The sequence below is a fragment of the Crocuta crocuta genome, unplaced genomic scaffold, assembly GCF_008692635.1.
Source record: "Crocuta crocuta isolate KB4526 unplaced genomic scaffold, BGI_CrCroc_1.0 scaffold339, whole genome shotgun sequence".
Taxonomy (NCBI): domain Eukaryota; kingdom Metazoa; phylum Chordata; class Mammalia; order Carnivora; family Hyaenidae; genus Crocuta; species Crocuta crocuta.
In genome coordinates, this window is record NW_027530357.1 from 2,057,582 (window position 1) to 2,075,331 (window position 17,750).

General features: G+C 42.3%; 1 protein-coding gene and 2 non-coding genes across 4 annotated transcripts; 2 read left to right on the forward strand and 1 right to left on the reverse strand.

Moving 5' to 3' along the window:
- Positions 1-1,448: 1,448 nt before the first annotated feature.
- Positions 1,449-11,466, reverse strand: SIRT4 (sirtuin 4). Of its 2 annotated transcripts, none has more exons than XM_077765928.1 (2): positions 11,420-11,466; positions 1,449-2,077 (listed from the first exon to the last, which is right to left on the reverse strand). In XM_077765928.1, exon 2 carries the CDS (start codon positions 2,069-2,071, stop codon positions 1,556-1,558), a length of 516 nt encoding a protein of 171 aa, XP_077622054.1. In that variant the 5' UTR covers positions 2,072-2,077; positions 11,420-11,466; the 3' UTR covers positions 1,449-1,555. The 2 variants fall into 2 exon arrangements, with proteins under 2 accessions (XP_077622054.1, XP_077622055.1); XM_077765929.1 differs by having other exon boundaries at positions 1,449-2,072; positions 11,420-11,459.
- A 3,094-nt stretch (positions 11,467-14,560) lies between these two features.
- On the forward strand, positions 14,561-14,701 carry LOC144233218 (U4 spliceosomal RNA). The gene has a single exon (XR_013335626.1). It is a non-coding gene; the product is annotated as a U4 spliceosomal RNA (small nuclear RNA).
- A 592-nt stretch (positions 14,702-15,293) lies between these two features.
- LOC144233217 (U4 spliceosomal RNA) lies at positions 15,294-15,434 on the forward strand. Its single transcript, XR_013335625.1, has one exon. It is a non-coding gene; the product is annotated as a U4 spliceosomal RNA (small nuclear RNA).
- The last annotated feature ends 2,316 nt before the right edge of the window (positions 15,435-17,750 follow it).

A 17,750-nucleotide genomic window follows, 5' to 3' on the forward strand; every position in this document is an offset into this window, starting at 1 on the left:
TCCTCTCGGTGTCCTTCCAGTGACACCTCACCTCTCTCATCATGAGCTCATGTGAGGGCAAGAACTTTGGGCCCTTTGACCACTGTGCTATGCCCACCACCTAGAACAGTGCCTATAGACAGTAGCCACTCAATAAATAGAAGCTATTTTAAGAGACAGTGGGTGCGGGGGGAGGGGGAGGACTAGGCATGATAAAATCTTTGAGTGACGATACACGGGAGTTCATTATGCTGCTTTCTTATTGGGGAGATTTGGAACTTTCATCAGGAAAAGAAAATTTTGATGGCCATCATTAGCTCCAAATTCCCCTGATACCACCTTGAACTGGGTCCTTCAGGCTGACCTCCCTGAGCCACTCTCCCTAATCCTGTGTGGCTTTCCTCAAATGCTATTTTTATTATGTTGCTATCTTGCTCAGGAACCACTAATAGTCCCTTTTGGTCTCTCACAAGAGACCCAAATTGCACTGTACTATTTTAAGATGTGCCGATGATTTGGGTCTAACCTTTCCAGACAATCTGATTTCATAGTAGTCTCCACAGAGACCAGGCCAGACTCCTCTGAGCCCTACAAATCCTCTTCATTTAGAAAGCCCTCTCCCCTGTTTTGTTCAGTCAGACCTGAGCCAGGCTCAAGTCCCACCTTTCCCATAAAAGCTTGACCGATTACTCCAAGCTTTACTAAATCTGTTTCTCTGAACCTATAAAGCATGTCTATCAAGGACCACATAATTTAACAATCACGTATGGAGTTGTCTGTTGTTCAACATGTTATTTTTGGATCCCCCCAACCCCCAAGAGATTACAGAGTTCTCACATATAAAGTACAGCACGTTTTATGCTTTGGTTTTGACCCCTCCACACCGCCAGTAGCGCCCCACATGACGTAGGCACCCAATAAATATTTTATGATTGGCAGGAGGATCTCTGGGGCTTAATAATAAGGAAATGGTCTCCAATTAGGTTCAAGTTCTTGCCAGGGCTCCATGTGTTCCTTCCATCAATATTTACTGGGTTCTGACTATACCCCAGACTGTACTGTGCGCTATGTGTCCAGGCACCAGAGATCCACCAGCTTATAGACTATGCTGTTGGTGCCTTGCTCATAGTCCCCTCAGGACACCCTACAGGCCACTTGTACACAGTTCTCTTAGGAGCAACTTCCTGCATCTCTTTTAGGGGGTTTACTGGCCAAGGAATTGCAGAGTCAGTGTTAGGGAGTTAATTCCCCTAGAAAGACCCTCAACCAGTAAGGGATGGGACGTGGTAGATAAGTGCCCACGCTTCCTCAGCTTTCAGTAAGACACTTCTGAAGCATGCTCTAGACAGAGGGCCTCTCAAAGGATTGAGCCCCAGCTCCCCAAAGCTGCAGCCCATTCATTAACATACCCTTTTCTTGGCTTTTCTTCCCTACCCTGTTTCATTCCCCCACTCCCTCAGTGAGTTTGCTGGGATCAACTCCAAAATAAATAACTTGCTCCCAAATCTTTTCTCAAGGTCTAACGAGGACAACAGTGATCAAGACAGCCAGGGCCTTGCTCTCATGCAGCTCACATTCAAACTGTGTAGACCTTCCTGCACCTGTGCATGCAGCCATGGAGTTCTGTCAGGCGCTGACTCCCTGCTTTAGTGTGCAAGGCATCCACATTTTGGGTCACCAACCAGTACAGCTTTCCAAGTCTCTCCCAGTTGCTCAAGGCCCAATGGGCAGGGTTGGGCTGGAGGGACGAGAACCGAGGCCAGCCTACGAAGTTTCTCGCCCAGTACCGCTGGCGGATTGGAGCGCTCCGTAGAAAATCCCCATGCTGGATGGGTTTCTGGTCAGTGCGGGCATAGAGTCCCACCTTTTCTGACCTGTAGTCTGGGATCCCTGACTCAGTGGAGATTCCTGCCCCAGTCATCACCAGGAGTCTCTTGGATAGGGTGATGAAGCGCTGTAACTCTTTGACCTTCTCCGGGTCTAGAGGTGGACTTGGTGGCACAAATAACCCCGTGGATCCATGTGAGCTTTGCCGGCTGATGTTCACCAGCCAGCGGCCTTTCGCTGTTCTGAGAGTCCACCTAAAATTCATCCTGTTCTAGAGAGAAAGAAACCTGATGTGAGAAAACAGGTTTTAAAAACTAAGGCTGGGGTCGCCTGGGTGACTCAGTAGGTTAAGCGTCCGACTTCGGCTCAGGTCATGATCTCACAGTTCGTGGGTTCGCACACCACGTTGGGCTCTGTGCTAACAGCTCAGAGCCTGGAGCCTGTCTTCGGATTCTGTATCTCCCTCTCTCTCTGACCCTCCCCTGCTCACACTGTCTCTATCTCTCTCAAAGATAAATAAAACATCAAAAAAGAAAAATAAATAAATAAAAACTAAGGCTGCCAAAGGGCGCCTGGGTGGCTCAGTCTGTTGAGCATCTGACTTTGGCTCAGGTCATGATCTTGAAGTTAATGAGCTCGAGCCCCACCATGGGCTCACTGCTGTCTGCATGGAGCCCACTTCAGATCCTCTGCCCCTTCCTCTCTGCCCCTCCCCTGTCTCTCTCTCTTTCAAAAATATATAAAACAGTTAAAAAAAAATANCTCCCTCTCTCTCTGCCCTTCACCTGCTTGCGCTCTGTCTCTCTCTCTTTCAAAAATAGACATTAAAAAATGTTTTAAATATATATAATATATAATATATGTAAATAAAACTAAGGCAGCTGAAACTAAAAACAGAACTACCCTATGATCCAGCAATTGCACTATTAGGTATTTACCCAGAGGATACAAAAATATGGATTTGAAGGGGTACATGCACCCCACTGTTTATAGCAGCATTATCAACAATAACCAAACTATGGAGACAGCCCAAATGTCCATCAATTGATGAATGGTTAAAGATGTGGTATGTATATATAATGGAATATTATTCAGCCATCAAAAAGAATGAAATCTTGGGGTGCCTGGGTGGCTCAGTCGGTTAGGTCTGACTCTGGATTTCAGCTCAGGTCATGATCTCACGGTTCATGAGTTTGAGTCCTTCTAGCGCAGAGCCTGCTAGGGATTCTCTGTCTCCTTCTCTCTCTCTGCCCCTCCCCCACTTGTACATGTCCCCCTCTCTCTCAAATAAATAAATAAACTTAAAAAAAAAAAAAGAATGCTGGGACGCCTGGGTAGCTCAGTCAGTTAAGCGTCGGATTGTAACTCAGGTCATAATCACACAGTTTGTGAGTTCAAGTCCTGCATCGAGCTCTGTGCCGACAGCTCAGAGCCTGGTGCCTACTTCAGATTCTGTGTCTCCTTNAAAAAATAAAAAAATGAAAACTTGCCATCCACAATGACGTGGATGGAGCTAGAATGTATTATGCTAAGCAAAACAAGTCAATCAGAGAAAAATACCATATAATTCCAGTCATTTGTGAAATTTAAGAAACAAAACATGAACATAAGGGAAGGAGGAGGAAAAAGAGAAGAGAGGGAAACAAACCACAAGAGACTCTTTTTTTAAAAATGTTTTCAAATGTTTATTGTTTCAGGAGAGAGAGACTGAGTGTGAGCGGGGGAGGGGCTGAGAGAGAGGGAGACACAGAATCCGAAATAGGCTCAAGGCTCTGAGCTGTCAGCACAGACCCTGATGCAGGGCTTGAACTCCAGAACCACGAGATCATGACCTGAGCTGAAGTCAGACACTTAGACTGAGCCACCCAAGCGCCCCAACAAACCACAAGAGGCTCTTAATGATAGAGAACAAATTATGGGTTGATGGAGGGAGGTGAGTGGAAGATGCTAGATGGGTGATGGATATTAAGAAGGACACTTGTTGTGAGGACACTGGGTGCTGTATGTTAAGTGATGAATCACTGAATTCTCCTGAAACCAATATTGCACTGCATGTTAACTAAAATTTAAATTAAAAAACAAAACAAAACACCAAAACCAAAACTAAGGTAGCCATCAACTAACTGATGAATGGATAAACAAAATGGGGGTCTATCCATACAAGGAAATTTACCTATAAACATGAAGTTCTAATATATGCTACAATATAGATAAACATCAAAAAAATTATGCTAAGTGTAAGAAGTCAGTCACAAAAGGACAAATACTATATGATTCCACTTATATAAAATGTCCAAAATACATACATAAATAGAGACAGAAAGTAAATTAGTAGTTGCCAGGGACTGGAAGATGTATCAGAACTCTATTCTTTTTTTTTTTTTTTAGTCTTTCCCTTAAGACTTTTTTTTAAATTCAAGGGTAATTAACATATAGTATTACATTAGTTTCAGGTGCACAACATAATGATTCAACAATTCTATAGATTCATCATTGCTCACCACTTTAAGTGCATGCTTAATCCCCAGCATCTATTTAACCCATCCTCTCACCTACTTACCCTCTGGCAACCTCCAGTTTGTTCTGTATATTTAAGAGTCTGTTAAATGTCCATCAACTGACGAATGGATCAAGAAGCTGTGGTTTATCGGGGCGCCTGGGTGGCTTAGTCGGTTAAGGGTCCGACTTTCGCTTAGGTCATGATCTCACGGTTCGTGGGTTCGAGCCCCGCGTCGGGCTCTGTGCTGACTGCCGGCTCAGAGCCTGGAGCCTGTTTCAGTCTGTGACTCCCTCTCTCTCTGACCCTCCCCTGCTCACGCTGTCTCTCTCTCTCTCTCCTAGAAATAAATAAAACATTAAAAAAAAAAAAAGAAGCTGTGGTTTATCTATACAATGGAACACTACATGGCAATGAGAAAGAATGAAATCTGGCCATGTGTAGCAATGTGGATGGAACTGGAGGGTTTTCTGCTATGTGAAATAAGTCAGTCAGAGAAGGACAGATACCGCATGTTTTCACTCATACGTGGATCTCGAGAAACTTAACAGAAGACCATGGGGACAGGGAAAGAGAAAAAAAGTTACAGAGAGGGAGGGAGGAAAACCATAAGAGACTCTTAAATACTGAGAACAAACTGAGGGTTGATGGGGGTGAGGGAGAGGGGAAGGTGGGTGATGGGCATTGAGGAGGGCACTCGTTGGGATGAGCACTGGGTGTTGTATGGAAACCAACTTGACAATAAATTATATTTAAAAAATAAATAAAGGACTATGCTGGAAAAAAGTCAGTTTTCGGGGTGCCTGGGTGGCTTAAGTCAGTTAAGTGTCTGGCTTGGCTCAGGTTGTGATCTCCCAGTTCATGGGTTTGAGCTCTGCATTGGGCTCTCCATGCAGAGCCCACTTACGATCCTCTGTCTCCCTCTCTCTGTCCCTCCCCAACACATGTTCATACTCTCTCTCTGTCAAAAATAAACATGTTTTAAAAAGGGTCTCAGGGTACCTCGGTGGCTCAGTCGGTTAAATGTCCAGCTCTTGATTTCAGCCCAGGTCATGGTCTCATGGTTTGTGGGTTTGAGCCCCTCATCGGGCTCTCCATTGGCAGCGAGGAGACTGCCTGGGATTCTCTCTCTCTTCCTTTCTTTCTCTCTGCTCCTCCCCCCACTCACTCATGCACGTGCATGCGTGCTCTCTCTCTCAAAATAAACTTAAATTTTTTTGAGTCTGTTTTTTTGTCTCTCTTTTCTTTGTTCATTTGTTGTGTTTTTTTTTTCTTAAAATTCCACATATGAGTGAAATCATGTGGTATTTGACTTATTTCACTTAGCATTATATCCTCTAGATCCATCCATGTTGTTGCAAATAGCAAGATATCCTTCTTTTTATGGCTGAGTAATACTCTTGTGTGGAGTGAGTGTGTGCATGCACGTGTGTGTGTGTGCTGACATCTTCTTTATCCATTCATCTATGGACACTCGGGTTGCTTCGATATCTTGGCTATTATAAGTAATGCTGCAATAAACACAGAGGTTCATATACCTTTTCAAATTAGTGTTTTTGTTTTCCTTGGGTAAATGCCTAGTAGTGGAATTACTGGATCATAGAATAATTCTATTTTTAATTTTTTAAGGAAACTCCATACTGTTTTCCACAGTGGCTGTACCAGCTTGCATTCCCACAAACAGTGCACAAGTGTTCCTTTTTCTCCATCTCCTCGCCCACACTACTTATTTCTCGTGTCTTTTGATTTTAGCCATTCTGTCAGGTGTGAGGTGATACCTCATTTATAGCTGAAAAGCAAAGGCAGCATCGAGGCATCAAGCATTAACAGCTTCCTCCACTGTCAACATTACGAAAAGAGAGACAAGCAGACTCGTCATGGAAGAGCACACCACCCCCCGTGCAAGATGTGGTCTTGGAAAAAAAATTTTTTTGAACTTGACAGTGTCCAGTCTCTAGAGTTTATTAACAATTTATAGGAAATACAGAGGCCAAAGCAATGTTACATGATATCATCTGTCAATCCATGAAGTTCAGACTATAGGAAAACAGGACAGACAAATCAGCTACTTCAACAAATAAACTGCAAGAGACAGAAATAGATCTGAAGGGGGAATTACAGATTAAAGAGGTTTAAAGACATACCAACCAACTGTAATATGTGGGCCTTCCTTATCTGGAACGTTACAACATTGATAATTGGAAAATTGAGCATTACTGTATGTTTGATATTAAGAAATTATTGTTTTTTATGTAAGGGGGTATCTAGCTGGCTCAGTCAGTAAAGCATGCAACTCTTGATCTCAGAGTTGTGAGTTCAAGCCCCACATTGGTCTTAGAGATTACTTAAGGGAATAAAAAATATATATAAAAAAGTGTTTTGTGTACGACAAGTGGTATTGTGATTTTTTAAAAAAGTCTTCATCCTATAGAAGTTACATACTGAAATATTTGGATGAGATGATATATCTAAGAGGATTTATTTCAAAATAATATAGAGGGGGCAGAGTAGATAGGAATATACTGTATAAATGAAACAAGATTAGCCAAGAGTTGTTCATTTTTGAAGCTGGGTGAATTGGGTTTGAAGTCTGTGAATTGGGTTCGTTATATTATTCTATCTCCACAATAAAAATTTTTTATAAAGGGGTGCTTGAGTGGCTCAGTTGGTTAAGGGTCTGACTTTGGCTCAGGTCACAATCTCACAGTTTGTGAGTTCAAGCCCAGCATCAGGCTCTGCATTGGTGGTGCAGAGCCTGCTTGTGATTCTCACTCTCCCTCTCTGCCCCTTACCCACTTGCTCTCTCTCTCTCTTTCTCAGAATAAATAAATAAGCTTTTTTTAAAAAAAATATTTTTATTTATTTCTAGGAGAGAGAGAGAGAGACAGCGTGAGCAGGGGAGGGTCAGAGAGAGAGGGAGTCACAGACTGAAACAGGCTCCAGGCTCCGAGCTGGCAGTCAGCACAGAGCCCGACGCGGGGCTCGAACCCACGAACCGTGAGATCATGACCTAAGCAAAAGTCGGACGCTTAACCGACTAAGCCACCCAGGCGCCCCAATAAATAAGCTTTTAAAAAGAAACAACAGAAGTGCCTGGGTGACTCAGTTGGTTAAGTGTCTGACTTCAGCTCAGGTCATAATCTCACCGTTCATGAGTTCGAGCCCCGCGTTAGGCTCTGTGCTGACAGTTCAGAGCCTGGAGCCTGCTTCAGCATCTGTGATCCTCTCTCTCTCTGCCCCTCTCTTGTTCACACTCTGTCTGTCTCTCTCAAAAATAATAAATAGAACATTAAAAAATTTATATATGTTTTTATATATTTATAAAATATATAAAATTTATAAAAATGTATATTACATATGTTTTAAGTAGTCTCTACACCCAACGTCAGGCTGGAACTCACCACCTGAGATCAAGAGTCACATGCTCTACCGACTGAGCCAGACAGGTGCCCCCACAATAAAAGGTTTTTTAAAAACTCCTTAGGGGCTCAGTTGGTTGAGCGTCCAACTTCAGCTCAGGTCATGATCTCACAGTTTGTGGGTTCAACCCCACGTCAGGCTCTGTGCTCACAGCTCAGAGCCTGGATCCTGCTTCTAATTCTGGGTCTCCCTCTGTCTCTGCCCCTCCCCTGCTTGCCCTCTGTCTCTCAAAAATAAATAAATGTTAAAAACATTTATTTTTTTTATTTTTTTCTAAATTTTTTTAAAAACATTTTTTAAATAGGGGCGCCTGGGTGGCTTAGTCGGTTAAGCGTCCGACTTTCGCTTAGGTCATGATCTCGCGGTTCGCGGGTTCGAGCCCCGCATCGGGCTCTGTGCTGACTGCCAGCTCAGAGCCTGGAGCCTGTTTCAGTCTGTGACTCCCTTTCTCTCTGACCCTCCCCTGCTCATGCTGTCTCTCTCTCTCTCTCTCCTAGAAATAAATAAAACATTAAAAAAATTTTTTTAAAAATTTTTTAAATAAATAAATAAATATTAAAAATAATGTTTTAATTCCTTAGAGGGATGTCTGGATTGCAGATGTCCTAGTGTGCCCAGGACAGCGGTAGTGCAGAAGTGCCAAAAGCCATGAGATAAAGTAAAATGCTTATCTCTTTTGAATATTTTAAAGGCTTAAGAGATATTATCCAAAAAGTGAGGAGAAAAAAAAGGGAATGGAGTACTTTGAAGAGAAGCTAAAATGTGGGATGTTTCACCTTAAAGATAGATAAAACTGTAACATCTGGACCAGGTCAGCAGTCATACAGTATTTGGAGAAAACCTATTTGAAATTAAATGTACAGGGGCGCCTGGGTGGCTCAGTTGGTTAAGCGTCCGACTTCGGCGCAGGTCATGATCTCACGGTTCGTGGGTTCGAGCCCCGCATCGGGCTCTGTGCTGACACTAGCTCAGAGCCTGGAGCCTGCTTCAGATTCTGCACCTCCCTCTCTCTCTGGCCCTCCCCTGCTCACGCTGTCTCTCTCTCTCTCTCTCAGAAATAAGTAAAACATTAAAAAAAAAAGAAATTAAATGTACAAAGTGAACTAGGGTAGGTAACTTAAAAGTATACTGCCTCATGTTGCCCTGGATCTAGGCAAAAATGAAAGCAAGGGTACATGATTATCAACAGTACAGAGATAAACAAGGGCTAAGCTTAGCCTAAAAATATATAGACTAAGCCTAAGGAAGGAAGTGCAAATAAAGAAAAGCTTGGGTAGCACTGTCATTTCCCCAAAATAGTCCACCCTAACTGGGATTTGGGATGTTACTGGTGAGATTTCGATTTTTATCAATAAGCTGCCAACCCAAAGGGTATCTGATAATCAGCAAAGTTGTACACCGAAATATTTATGGGACAGGTGATGAGAGCCGAAAGCATACTGAGAAATGACTGGGGAATATGAAATTGTGGGCATTGCACACAATATTGTCCTCTTGAAGACAATATCTAGGTATTAGAAAATGTATTGGAGAGGAGTACAGATTTTTGCATAATCTAAGAAGACTCTCCATCCAGGCTATACTACTTCTGGTAGCAGATTGCTGCTTATCTGAACAACCTCCTGATAGTGAGTTAATCAGTGACTTCAGTATCTTGAAGGATGGGCCCCCAAATAAACAAGAATATCTTTCACTGGAAAGGTGCAGCCTCCACCCCCAGCCCCACACCTGGAATGTATTTCTAATCATCTTACTTTGTAATCCAGATCAGTCTTTTGTAGAATTTGGGAGAGTGTGAGCTAGCTCAGGATGTGAGAACTCAAGAATGCACAGAACATTGGGGCTCCAGGCTTATAGAGAGAACTGACCCTTGCCAGGGGTGCACTACCTTCTCCCCCACTATCCCCTCCCAAAAAGATATAAGAAAATAATCCCATCATGGCCAGCTTCAGGCTACCAATGGCTTAACAACTGGCTAACAAGTCCCTGATGTGTAACAACTGACCGTCACCAGTTAAAACTGATTCCGGCCCGCTTTCCTGAGTCCCATGAAGTCCAACCTAAAACAACAAGGCTCCCTTTTTATATCTTTTATATCTTTTTATAACTTTTAAAAGGCTCCCTTTCTAATTTCTTTTGGTCAAGAATTTCTAATACCTCCCACAAAATTAAATCTTGTCTCCACACTAGACTATTGCATAACAACCCAAGCCACTTGTCCTCTTGACGTCTTAAGAACATACAACCAGAGGTCTACTATGATGTGGCCATCAGATGGAAATCAATTTAAAATGTTTGGTGAGGGCCATCTGAGTGGCTCAGTCAGTTAAGCGTCCGACTTCGGCTCAGGTCATGATCTCACGGTCAGTGGGTTCGAGCTCCGCGTCGGGCTCTGTGCTGACAGCTCAGAGCCTGGGGCCTGCTTCGGATTCTGTGTCTCCCTCTCTCTCTGACCCTCTCCTGCTCACGCTGTCTCTCTCTCTCTCAGAAATAAATAAAACATTAAAAAATGTTGAAAAAATAAATAAAAAAAATAAAATGTTTGGTGAATCTTCCAAGACTTTTTGCACCCAAGAGAAACTGTACACACTTTGGTTTATTTAATAAAATGGTGGAAGGGACTTTAAAAATGTGGATTTTAAAAAGGGAGTGTAAAATAAAAATTGGTGAATCAGGACTCTAGCATAACATAAGACCTGTTCTGTCTGTCCCAATAAAACCTGGCTGGTCAGAAACAAACTTTTTATAAACTTCAAAAGAATAATAGCCTACTCCCACTATCTTTTTTTTTTAATGTTTTATTTATTTCTAGGAGAGGGAGAGAGAGAGAGAGACAGCGTGAGCAGGGGAGGGTCAGAGAGAGAGGGAGACACAGACTCTGAAACAGGCTCCAGGCTCTGAGCTGGCAGTCAGCACAGAGCCCGATGCGGGGCTCGAACCCACGAACCGCGAGATCATGACCTAAGCGAAAGTCGGACGCTTAACCGACTAAGCCACCCAGGCGCCCCATCCCACTATCTTTTAATAGGGAATTGTTATTCCATCTATGTCTAGATCTAACGACATATCCCTCCGAGGAATACACTTATTATTTTACCTACTACCACCTCTTGGGAAACAGTGTGCTCCATAAACCTACTTCCCATTTTATAAATCAGAAGTATTTCTTCATAAGCTAAAGAAGAATATTTGAATTCTAGTATGCCAGGTGTTGATAAAGTTGTTGCTCAGACTTTTCTGGCTTTTGATTTTTCTGGCTTTTGATTTTATTAATGTAACTAAGCACGTACACATCTTTTACTCTACTTTTCCCATGTTCTTTTAGTTTAGCCTCGATTGCAAACGCAACATTCTACCCCAGCTTTCTAACAAACAAAGCTTTGGCCTATTACTTAACATAAGGCAGAAATTCCCTAGTGACATGCACCCCATATGTAAACATTATTTTATGCCTGGCTTTCCAGATCTGGGTTCAGGACCCCGATTTCTCTAGACATTCCTCAGCAACACTTGAACTGCTGAACAAATATAGTCTGCATTCCTGAGACCAAAAGGCTCAGGAGAACCCGCTGAAAACCTGCTATACTGGAACAGCTGCTCTCTGCCAGGTACTACTAAAAGGCCAAAAGTTAATATGGAATCTCTTACAACAAATCCACAACTTCTAGAAACCTGCAGCCCCTACAGAACACTTACCTTTCACACCTTAAGGAACACTTTACGTCTGACAATGAAACTGGCTGGCTCCTTTTGCATTTTGGGAAATGCAGTCCAGGAAGCAAAAATGATGCAAGGAAAACTACAAGCCCCATAATCCTCTGGGTGTCACAGTTGAGGGATCCAGATTTGTGTGGTAGCGCCCCTATCTGCCTTTCCTGGTCAGAGGTGTTGAACCTTGATTCGAGGTGTGCCCGCTGTCTCCTAAACCAACATGTAGTGTCCCTTTGAGAGAAGTGGTTAGAGTTTCAAGAAGAGTGTGCTCAATGCGAGATTAGTACATCTAAACAGCACTAAGTTAGGAATTCATTGTTAAGATAGAAGCTTTAATAATGGATCTAGATTAGACTCATACTGAACTTCAGTGATAATGATCCTTGCAGTAAGGGTGTGAAGAAATACATCAATAAATATCTGAAAAATTGATGTTTTTGCAGTTTATGTGAAAATCTAAAGCCACATATAATATGCAGGGAATAATGTGTTTACCCACTTGGCATCTCCAATTTTCTTTATTCGCTTTTGTGTTTTTATTGCATTAACCAACACAATGCCCAGGTCTTATTCCCAGAGATTGGTTTAATTGGTCTGGGGAGATGCCTAGGCATCAAGACGGTTTACAAACTTCCCAGTTGTTTCTAATGTTTTTAATGAGAAGCGCTGTTTTGTAGCATCACCTAAATAAGACACTAATCAATTTAGTGTTTTAGAACATAATCAAAGGGCAGCTAATTGGGATCTTGAAGACCACCTCAGGAACCACTTCCCCCATTTTAAGATAAACTGAAGCCCAGAGTGGGTTATGGAAGCTGGAGTCAGAGTTTAACTCCTGTTCCTCTCATTGAATCTGTGGAGGTAAATATTAGTAAAGTCACCCAGTTTAGTAGTTTGGGAGCAATACCTGCACACAACTCAGGTCACACTGCTGGGACAGTCACCTGACATGACAGCCTTTCTGTGCCTTAGTTGACCTGACCACATTGGCTGAAAGAAAGGACCAAAATGTAGACTGGAAATTTTTACTAAGTCAAAAAAACCGCAATCAGGAATATTTCCTGCACATACAGGTATTTGATCAAAAACTTTTAAATTGCCAAAACACTGACATTTCCTCCCCCCCAGTCCAATTTTATCAAGAAAAATTTCAAACCTATGTTGTTTTTTTCAGTTTGCCAAGTAGAATGAGTATCATTAATTGAGAGACTGCCTAATATAGGGCAATTGTGCTTTTAAGCCCCCCAAAATCTCATGTCCCTGGGAAAAGTTAGCTGACTTTTCAATTTCTCATAGTCCTGGAAAGTCATCCACGGAGGATGAAGTCACCCAAGACAGCTGGTGAAACACGCAATGTCACCACACCCGGAACTGATGACTAAGTCCTTGATTGGATCAAAGTAAAAGAATCTAAAATTAATCAAGTTGCTAGTCTTCTTCATTTTTTTTTCTTGCTAATTTTTCCTACCCTGGCAGTTATGGCTGTGGAATAAAAAAAAAAAAAAGCTACCCATCAGCATCAAACAGGCCATTTAAAGATGTAATTTTCGCATCTAGATGATGACTATATGAATGTTCACTGAGCAACACTTTGAACATTTCATGTTTGAATTTCTTTTAAAGAGTTTAGGGGCGCCTGGGTGGCTCAGCAAGTTAAGCTTCTGCCTCTTGATATCTGTTCAGGTCATGATCTCAGGAACCAAACTGTGGGATCAAGTTAGCTTCAGTACAGAGCCTGCTTGGGATTCTCTCTCTCTCTCTCTCTCTCTCTCTCTTTCTCTTTCTGCCCCTCTCCCCACTTGTGCAAGTGCACACACACACTTTCTCTCTTTCTCAAAAATAACTGATCTCTACACCCAACCCAGGGCTGGAAATTATAACCCCCAGTTCAAGAATAGCATGCTCCACCAACTGAGCCGGACAGGCGCCTCTCATGTTTGAATTCTTTTTTTTTTAATTTATAATAAAATGTTGGGGGAAATGTCACTTTCGTAGAGACTATTTGCATCTTAATGAGTAGCAAAAACCAAAGGTGTTTTGGAGAATATAGTTCAAGGACGATAGAAGTCCAGATATAGGTTTGTGACAGCTTTCCACTTGCCAAGGGAAAAACAGGCAGTGGGAGTGAGAGTTACCTCAAACTTTGTGAACTGTGGACATTTCTATGAAAATAGCCTTTTCCAGGCTATCTCCTCTGAATTAAGGTGTCCAGCAGAAAACATTTTGGGATTAAAAAAGAATTACTTAAAAAAAGAATTATCGTATGACCCAGAAATTCCACTTCCAACCATATACAGAAACAAATTGAAAACAAGGATTCAAATGGATATTTGTATGCCATTGTTTGTAGAAGGATTATTCACAAGAGCCAAAAGGTGGAAACAAAGCAGATTCATAGAATAATAGATGGATAATAAAATTCCATACAACAGAATATTAGCCAAAAAGAGGAATGAAATTCTGATATCTATACTACAACGTGGATAGACCTTAAAACGTGAAATAAGTCAGACAGGTGCCTGGGAGGCTCAGTCAGAAGAGCATGCAACTCTTGATCACGTGGTCCTGAGATCCCAACTTGGGTGTAGATATTATTTAAATAAATGAACTTTTAAAAAAAGCCAAATATTGTATGATTTCGCTTATATGAGGTACTTACTGAAGTCAAATTCATGGAGACAGAAAGTAGAAGTTCCTAGGGGCTGGGAGAAAGAGAAATGGGGAGGGATGTTAAATGGTTAAAATGGTACATTTTATATTAGGTACAGTTTACCACAATTTTTTAAAAAACACTATTTTGGAGAAGATAGTTTCTCTGTGAACCGGGAGCCAAGGGAATAGCATGCTGATACAGCCCATTTTTCATCTGCCCCAACTCATTCTATGAATTAAGTTATTAGCATATTCCTCCCATAATGCTTCGCTTCAGACTCCATCAAAGCTTAGTTAGGTGAAATCAAGAAATGGAATCCTGAGAAACAGCTCAGACATTTTCAAGAGATCTTCATATGTCTGTATAATTTTCAACCAGAGAATAATTGATAGTTTTTCCGTGAGACTCAAAATCACTTTTTTGTAATAGGAAGCTTGCCTATTGGGGGCGATGAGTAGGGGGCGGTGTCCAGTAGCTTTGCGCAGTGGCAGTATCGTAGCCAATGAGGTTTATCCGAGGCGCGATTATTGCTAATTGAAAACTTTTCCCAATACCCCGCCGTGACGACTTGAAATATAGTCGGCATTGGCAATTTTTGACAGTCTCTACGGAGACTGAATATATGGGTTTGAAAAAACAGAAGTTTTACATTGTCTTGATAGGTTTGGCGACTTCGCCTTTTTAAGGTATAGGCTCCTGTTTCTTCTCTGTTTTCGGGAGAACCTAACCCGGCTTAGCTTCGTAGAGTGTCAGCAGTTAGATACCTTGCCTTGATTTTGTCTTACAGGCTGCAGTTTTTTCTATTGCTTTTGCCATTTTGTTCGGGATTGTCCGAGAAAGTCTGCTTGTGACTCTTGTTCCCTCAGTAGGTTGCTACTTGTCCTTTTTTGTTTCGCTCTGGTTTTCCCCGTCTTCCCGCTGCTCCGTTTTTTCCTCAAAATTCAAGTCTAACCTGGTCATCCCTGTGATGTCATGGTGATTTGCATAAGGTTACCCAGCATCCCTAGCGAACGCACTCTCCCTTCCAAAATCTGGGTATTCGACATGAGTCCGTCCAATGACAGTGAGGCTCCCGTGCAGACCGGCCTTAAATGTAACAGCTGCAAGCAGAACACATCATATACACGAATTCGCCGGCAGTCGCTCACCCTCACTGTAAAGGGAGTTGTCATCTGTGGGGGAGCAGGGTGCGTGCTCACCTCCTCCAGCTTTGCGCAGTGGCAGTATCGTAGCCAATGAGGTTTATCCGAGGCGCGATTATTGCTAATTGAAAACTTTTCCCAATACCCCGCCATGACGACTTGAAATATAGTCGGCATTGGCAATTTTTGACAGTCTCTACGGAGACTGAATTTTTTCTGTGTTGAAAGTAAGTGGAAACCTCAGGAGTGCTAGAACCGGGTGTTTCAGTAGGAGTTTACGATTAAGTCGTGATTTGGGGTCTATGCTTTCTTAGGAGGTTAGGTCTCCAGTTTCGTGTTGTGGATTCTTCTATTACAGTGAGGAGGGGGTTTACCTATCTTACAAGTCACATGATCAATCCTATTGAGAGTCACGGGTTTTCAAAGAGGAAAAGAACTCGAGTTTTCTAATCTATAACCTATAGTTTTTAAACCTAAAAGTTGTTTTTTTTTTTTTTTAAAAAAAAACGCAACCGAGAAGGAAAAGAACTAAGTACAACTGAGTACAATTATTTACTCAGGTCCCATTATGAATTTTCAGGCGGAGCTGTGCTGGAAACCAAGTCACCTTAACCCTAGTGGTGTATTGGAATTCGGTACACCGGCTGCCTCTATCCCCCACTCCCCATAGCCCCACCTCCCCATCTCTTCCCACTCCCTTCTGTCACTGTAGTTGGCATTTTCCAGAGTTCTATATAAATGGAATCATATGGTATAGGACTTTCGGAGATTGACTTTTTCACTAAACATAATGTCCTTGAGGTCCATCCGGGTTGTTGCATGGATTAATAGTTCATTCCTTTCTCTTGCTGAGTGGTGTTCCGTTTGTGGAAGTACGGGAGTTGGTTCAATCGTTCACCCTTTGAAAGACATGTGAGTTGTTTCCAGTATTTTGCCATCACCAATAAAGCTTCTAAGAACATTCCTGTACAAAGTTTGTGTGAGCAAAGGCCCCTGGCTGGGACTTTTAGATCAGTCAGTAGAGCATGAGACCTTTGATCTTGGGTCATGAGTTCAAGCCCCATGTTGGGCCTAGAGCTTACAGAAAAAGGAAAGAAAGGGGGGGCCTGAGCGGCTCAGTCAGTTAAGTGTCTGACTCCAGATTTTGGCTCGTCATGATCCCAAGGTTTGTGGGCTCAGGCCCCCCCTTGGGCTCTGTGCTGGCAGTGTGGAGCCTGCTTGGGATTCTCTCTTTTCTCTGCCCTCCCTTGAGTACTCTCTCTCTTTCAAAATAAATAAATAAACTTAACATGTTTTTTAAAAAGGAAAATAAACCTACCAAGTTTTGTGTAAGCATAAATTTTTAATTCTCTGGGCCATATTGGAAATGATATGTTTAATTTTGTAAAAAATTCCCAGATTACTTTCTAGAGTGGCTACATCACTTTTCTTTTCTTTCTTTCTTTCTTTTCTTTCTTTCTTTCTTTCTTTCTCTTTCTTTTTCCTTTTCTTTTCTTTTCTTTTTTCTTTTTTAAGTAGTGTCCATGCCCAACATGGGGCTTGAACTCATGACCCTGAGATCAAGGGTCGCATGCTCTACTGAGCCAGCCAGGCACCCCGACTTTATTTTCCATGTGCAGTCTTTTAAAATCTAGACAAGTCTCCCTGCCTTTTTTATTTCCTTCATGACATTGGATTTTTTTTTTTTTTTAAGAATCCAAGACAGGTGTCTTTTAGAAGTCCCACATTCTGACTTCATCTGATTCTGTCCCAAGGTGTTGATTAACACACTCCTTTGTCATCGTATATTTCCTGTAACCAGGACTTCCCAGCTTGATTAGATTCAAGAAAACTTCAAAGGTGGCTCTGTGAACTTTGTACGGCATCTTCCATTTTTCAGTGATGTTGAACTTAAGCATCTGATTAAGGCAGTAACTGCTCTCTCTCTATTGTACAAGTAATCAGTAATCTGTGGAATGAACACTAGCTGTAGGAACCGTTTGATACTAGAAAAGCCCTTTGCTTTCCATGACCACTCTCCTCAACTACTACCTGATCAGCCATCAAATCTGGCTGAGTGAGATAAATTAATGTCACTCCATCTCCAGAACCCAGGATAGGTCTCCTAGGACTGGGGAAATACCCTGCATTTAGGACTAATGGTCCCAGAACTCAAGAAGAGTCCTCAGATAAGTCAATGGATCAGAACTGAGCAAACCTGATAGAAAGAAGAGGTCAGTGATAATTGCTCAAAGGGGCACCCTGGAGACCCCATGTTCAGAACTTCAAGAGCAGCCAGGGGTGCGGTCCAGAGGCTGAAATTTCAATATAAATATCCTTGATGGTGTGATCTGGAAATGCACCCCAACCATCTCTTTCCACCTTAGCTGGTTGCCAAGATGGCTAATCAGGGTATCAAACCAGGTCTGACGGAAGTAGAAGATGGTGCTCCCTCCCACGGCAAATTTTGTGTTGGCCAGAATGTCAGACGATGCTCTGGCAAACACTGACCCATGTGTGTGTGGGGGGGGGGCGGGGAGAG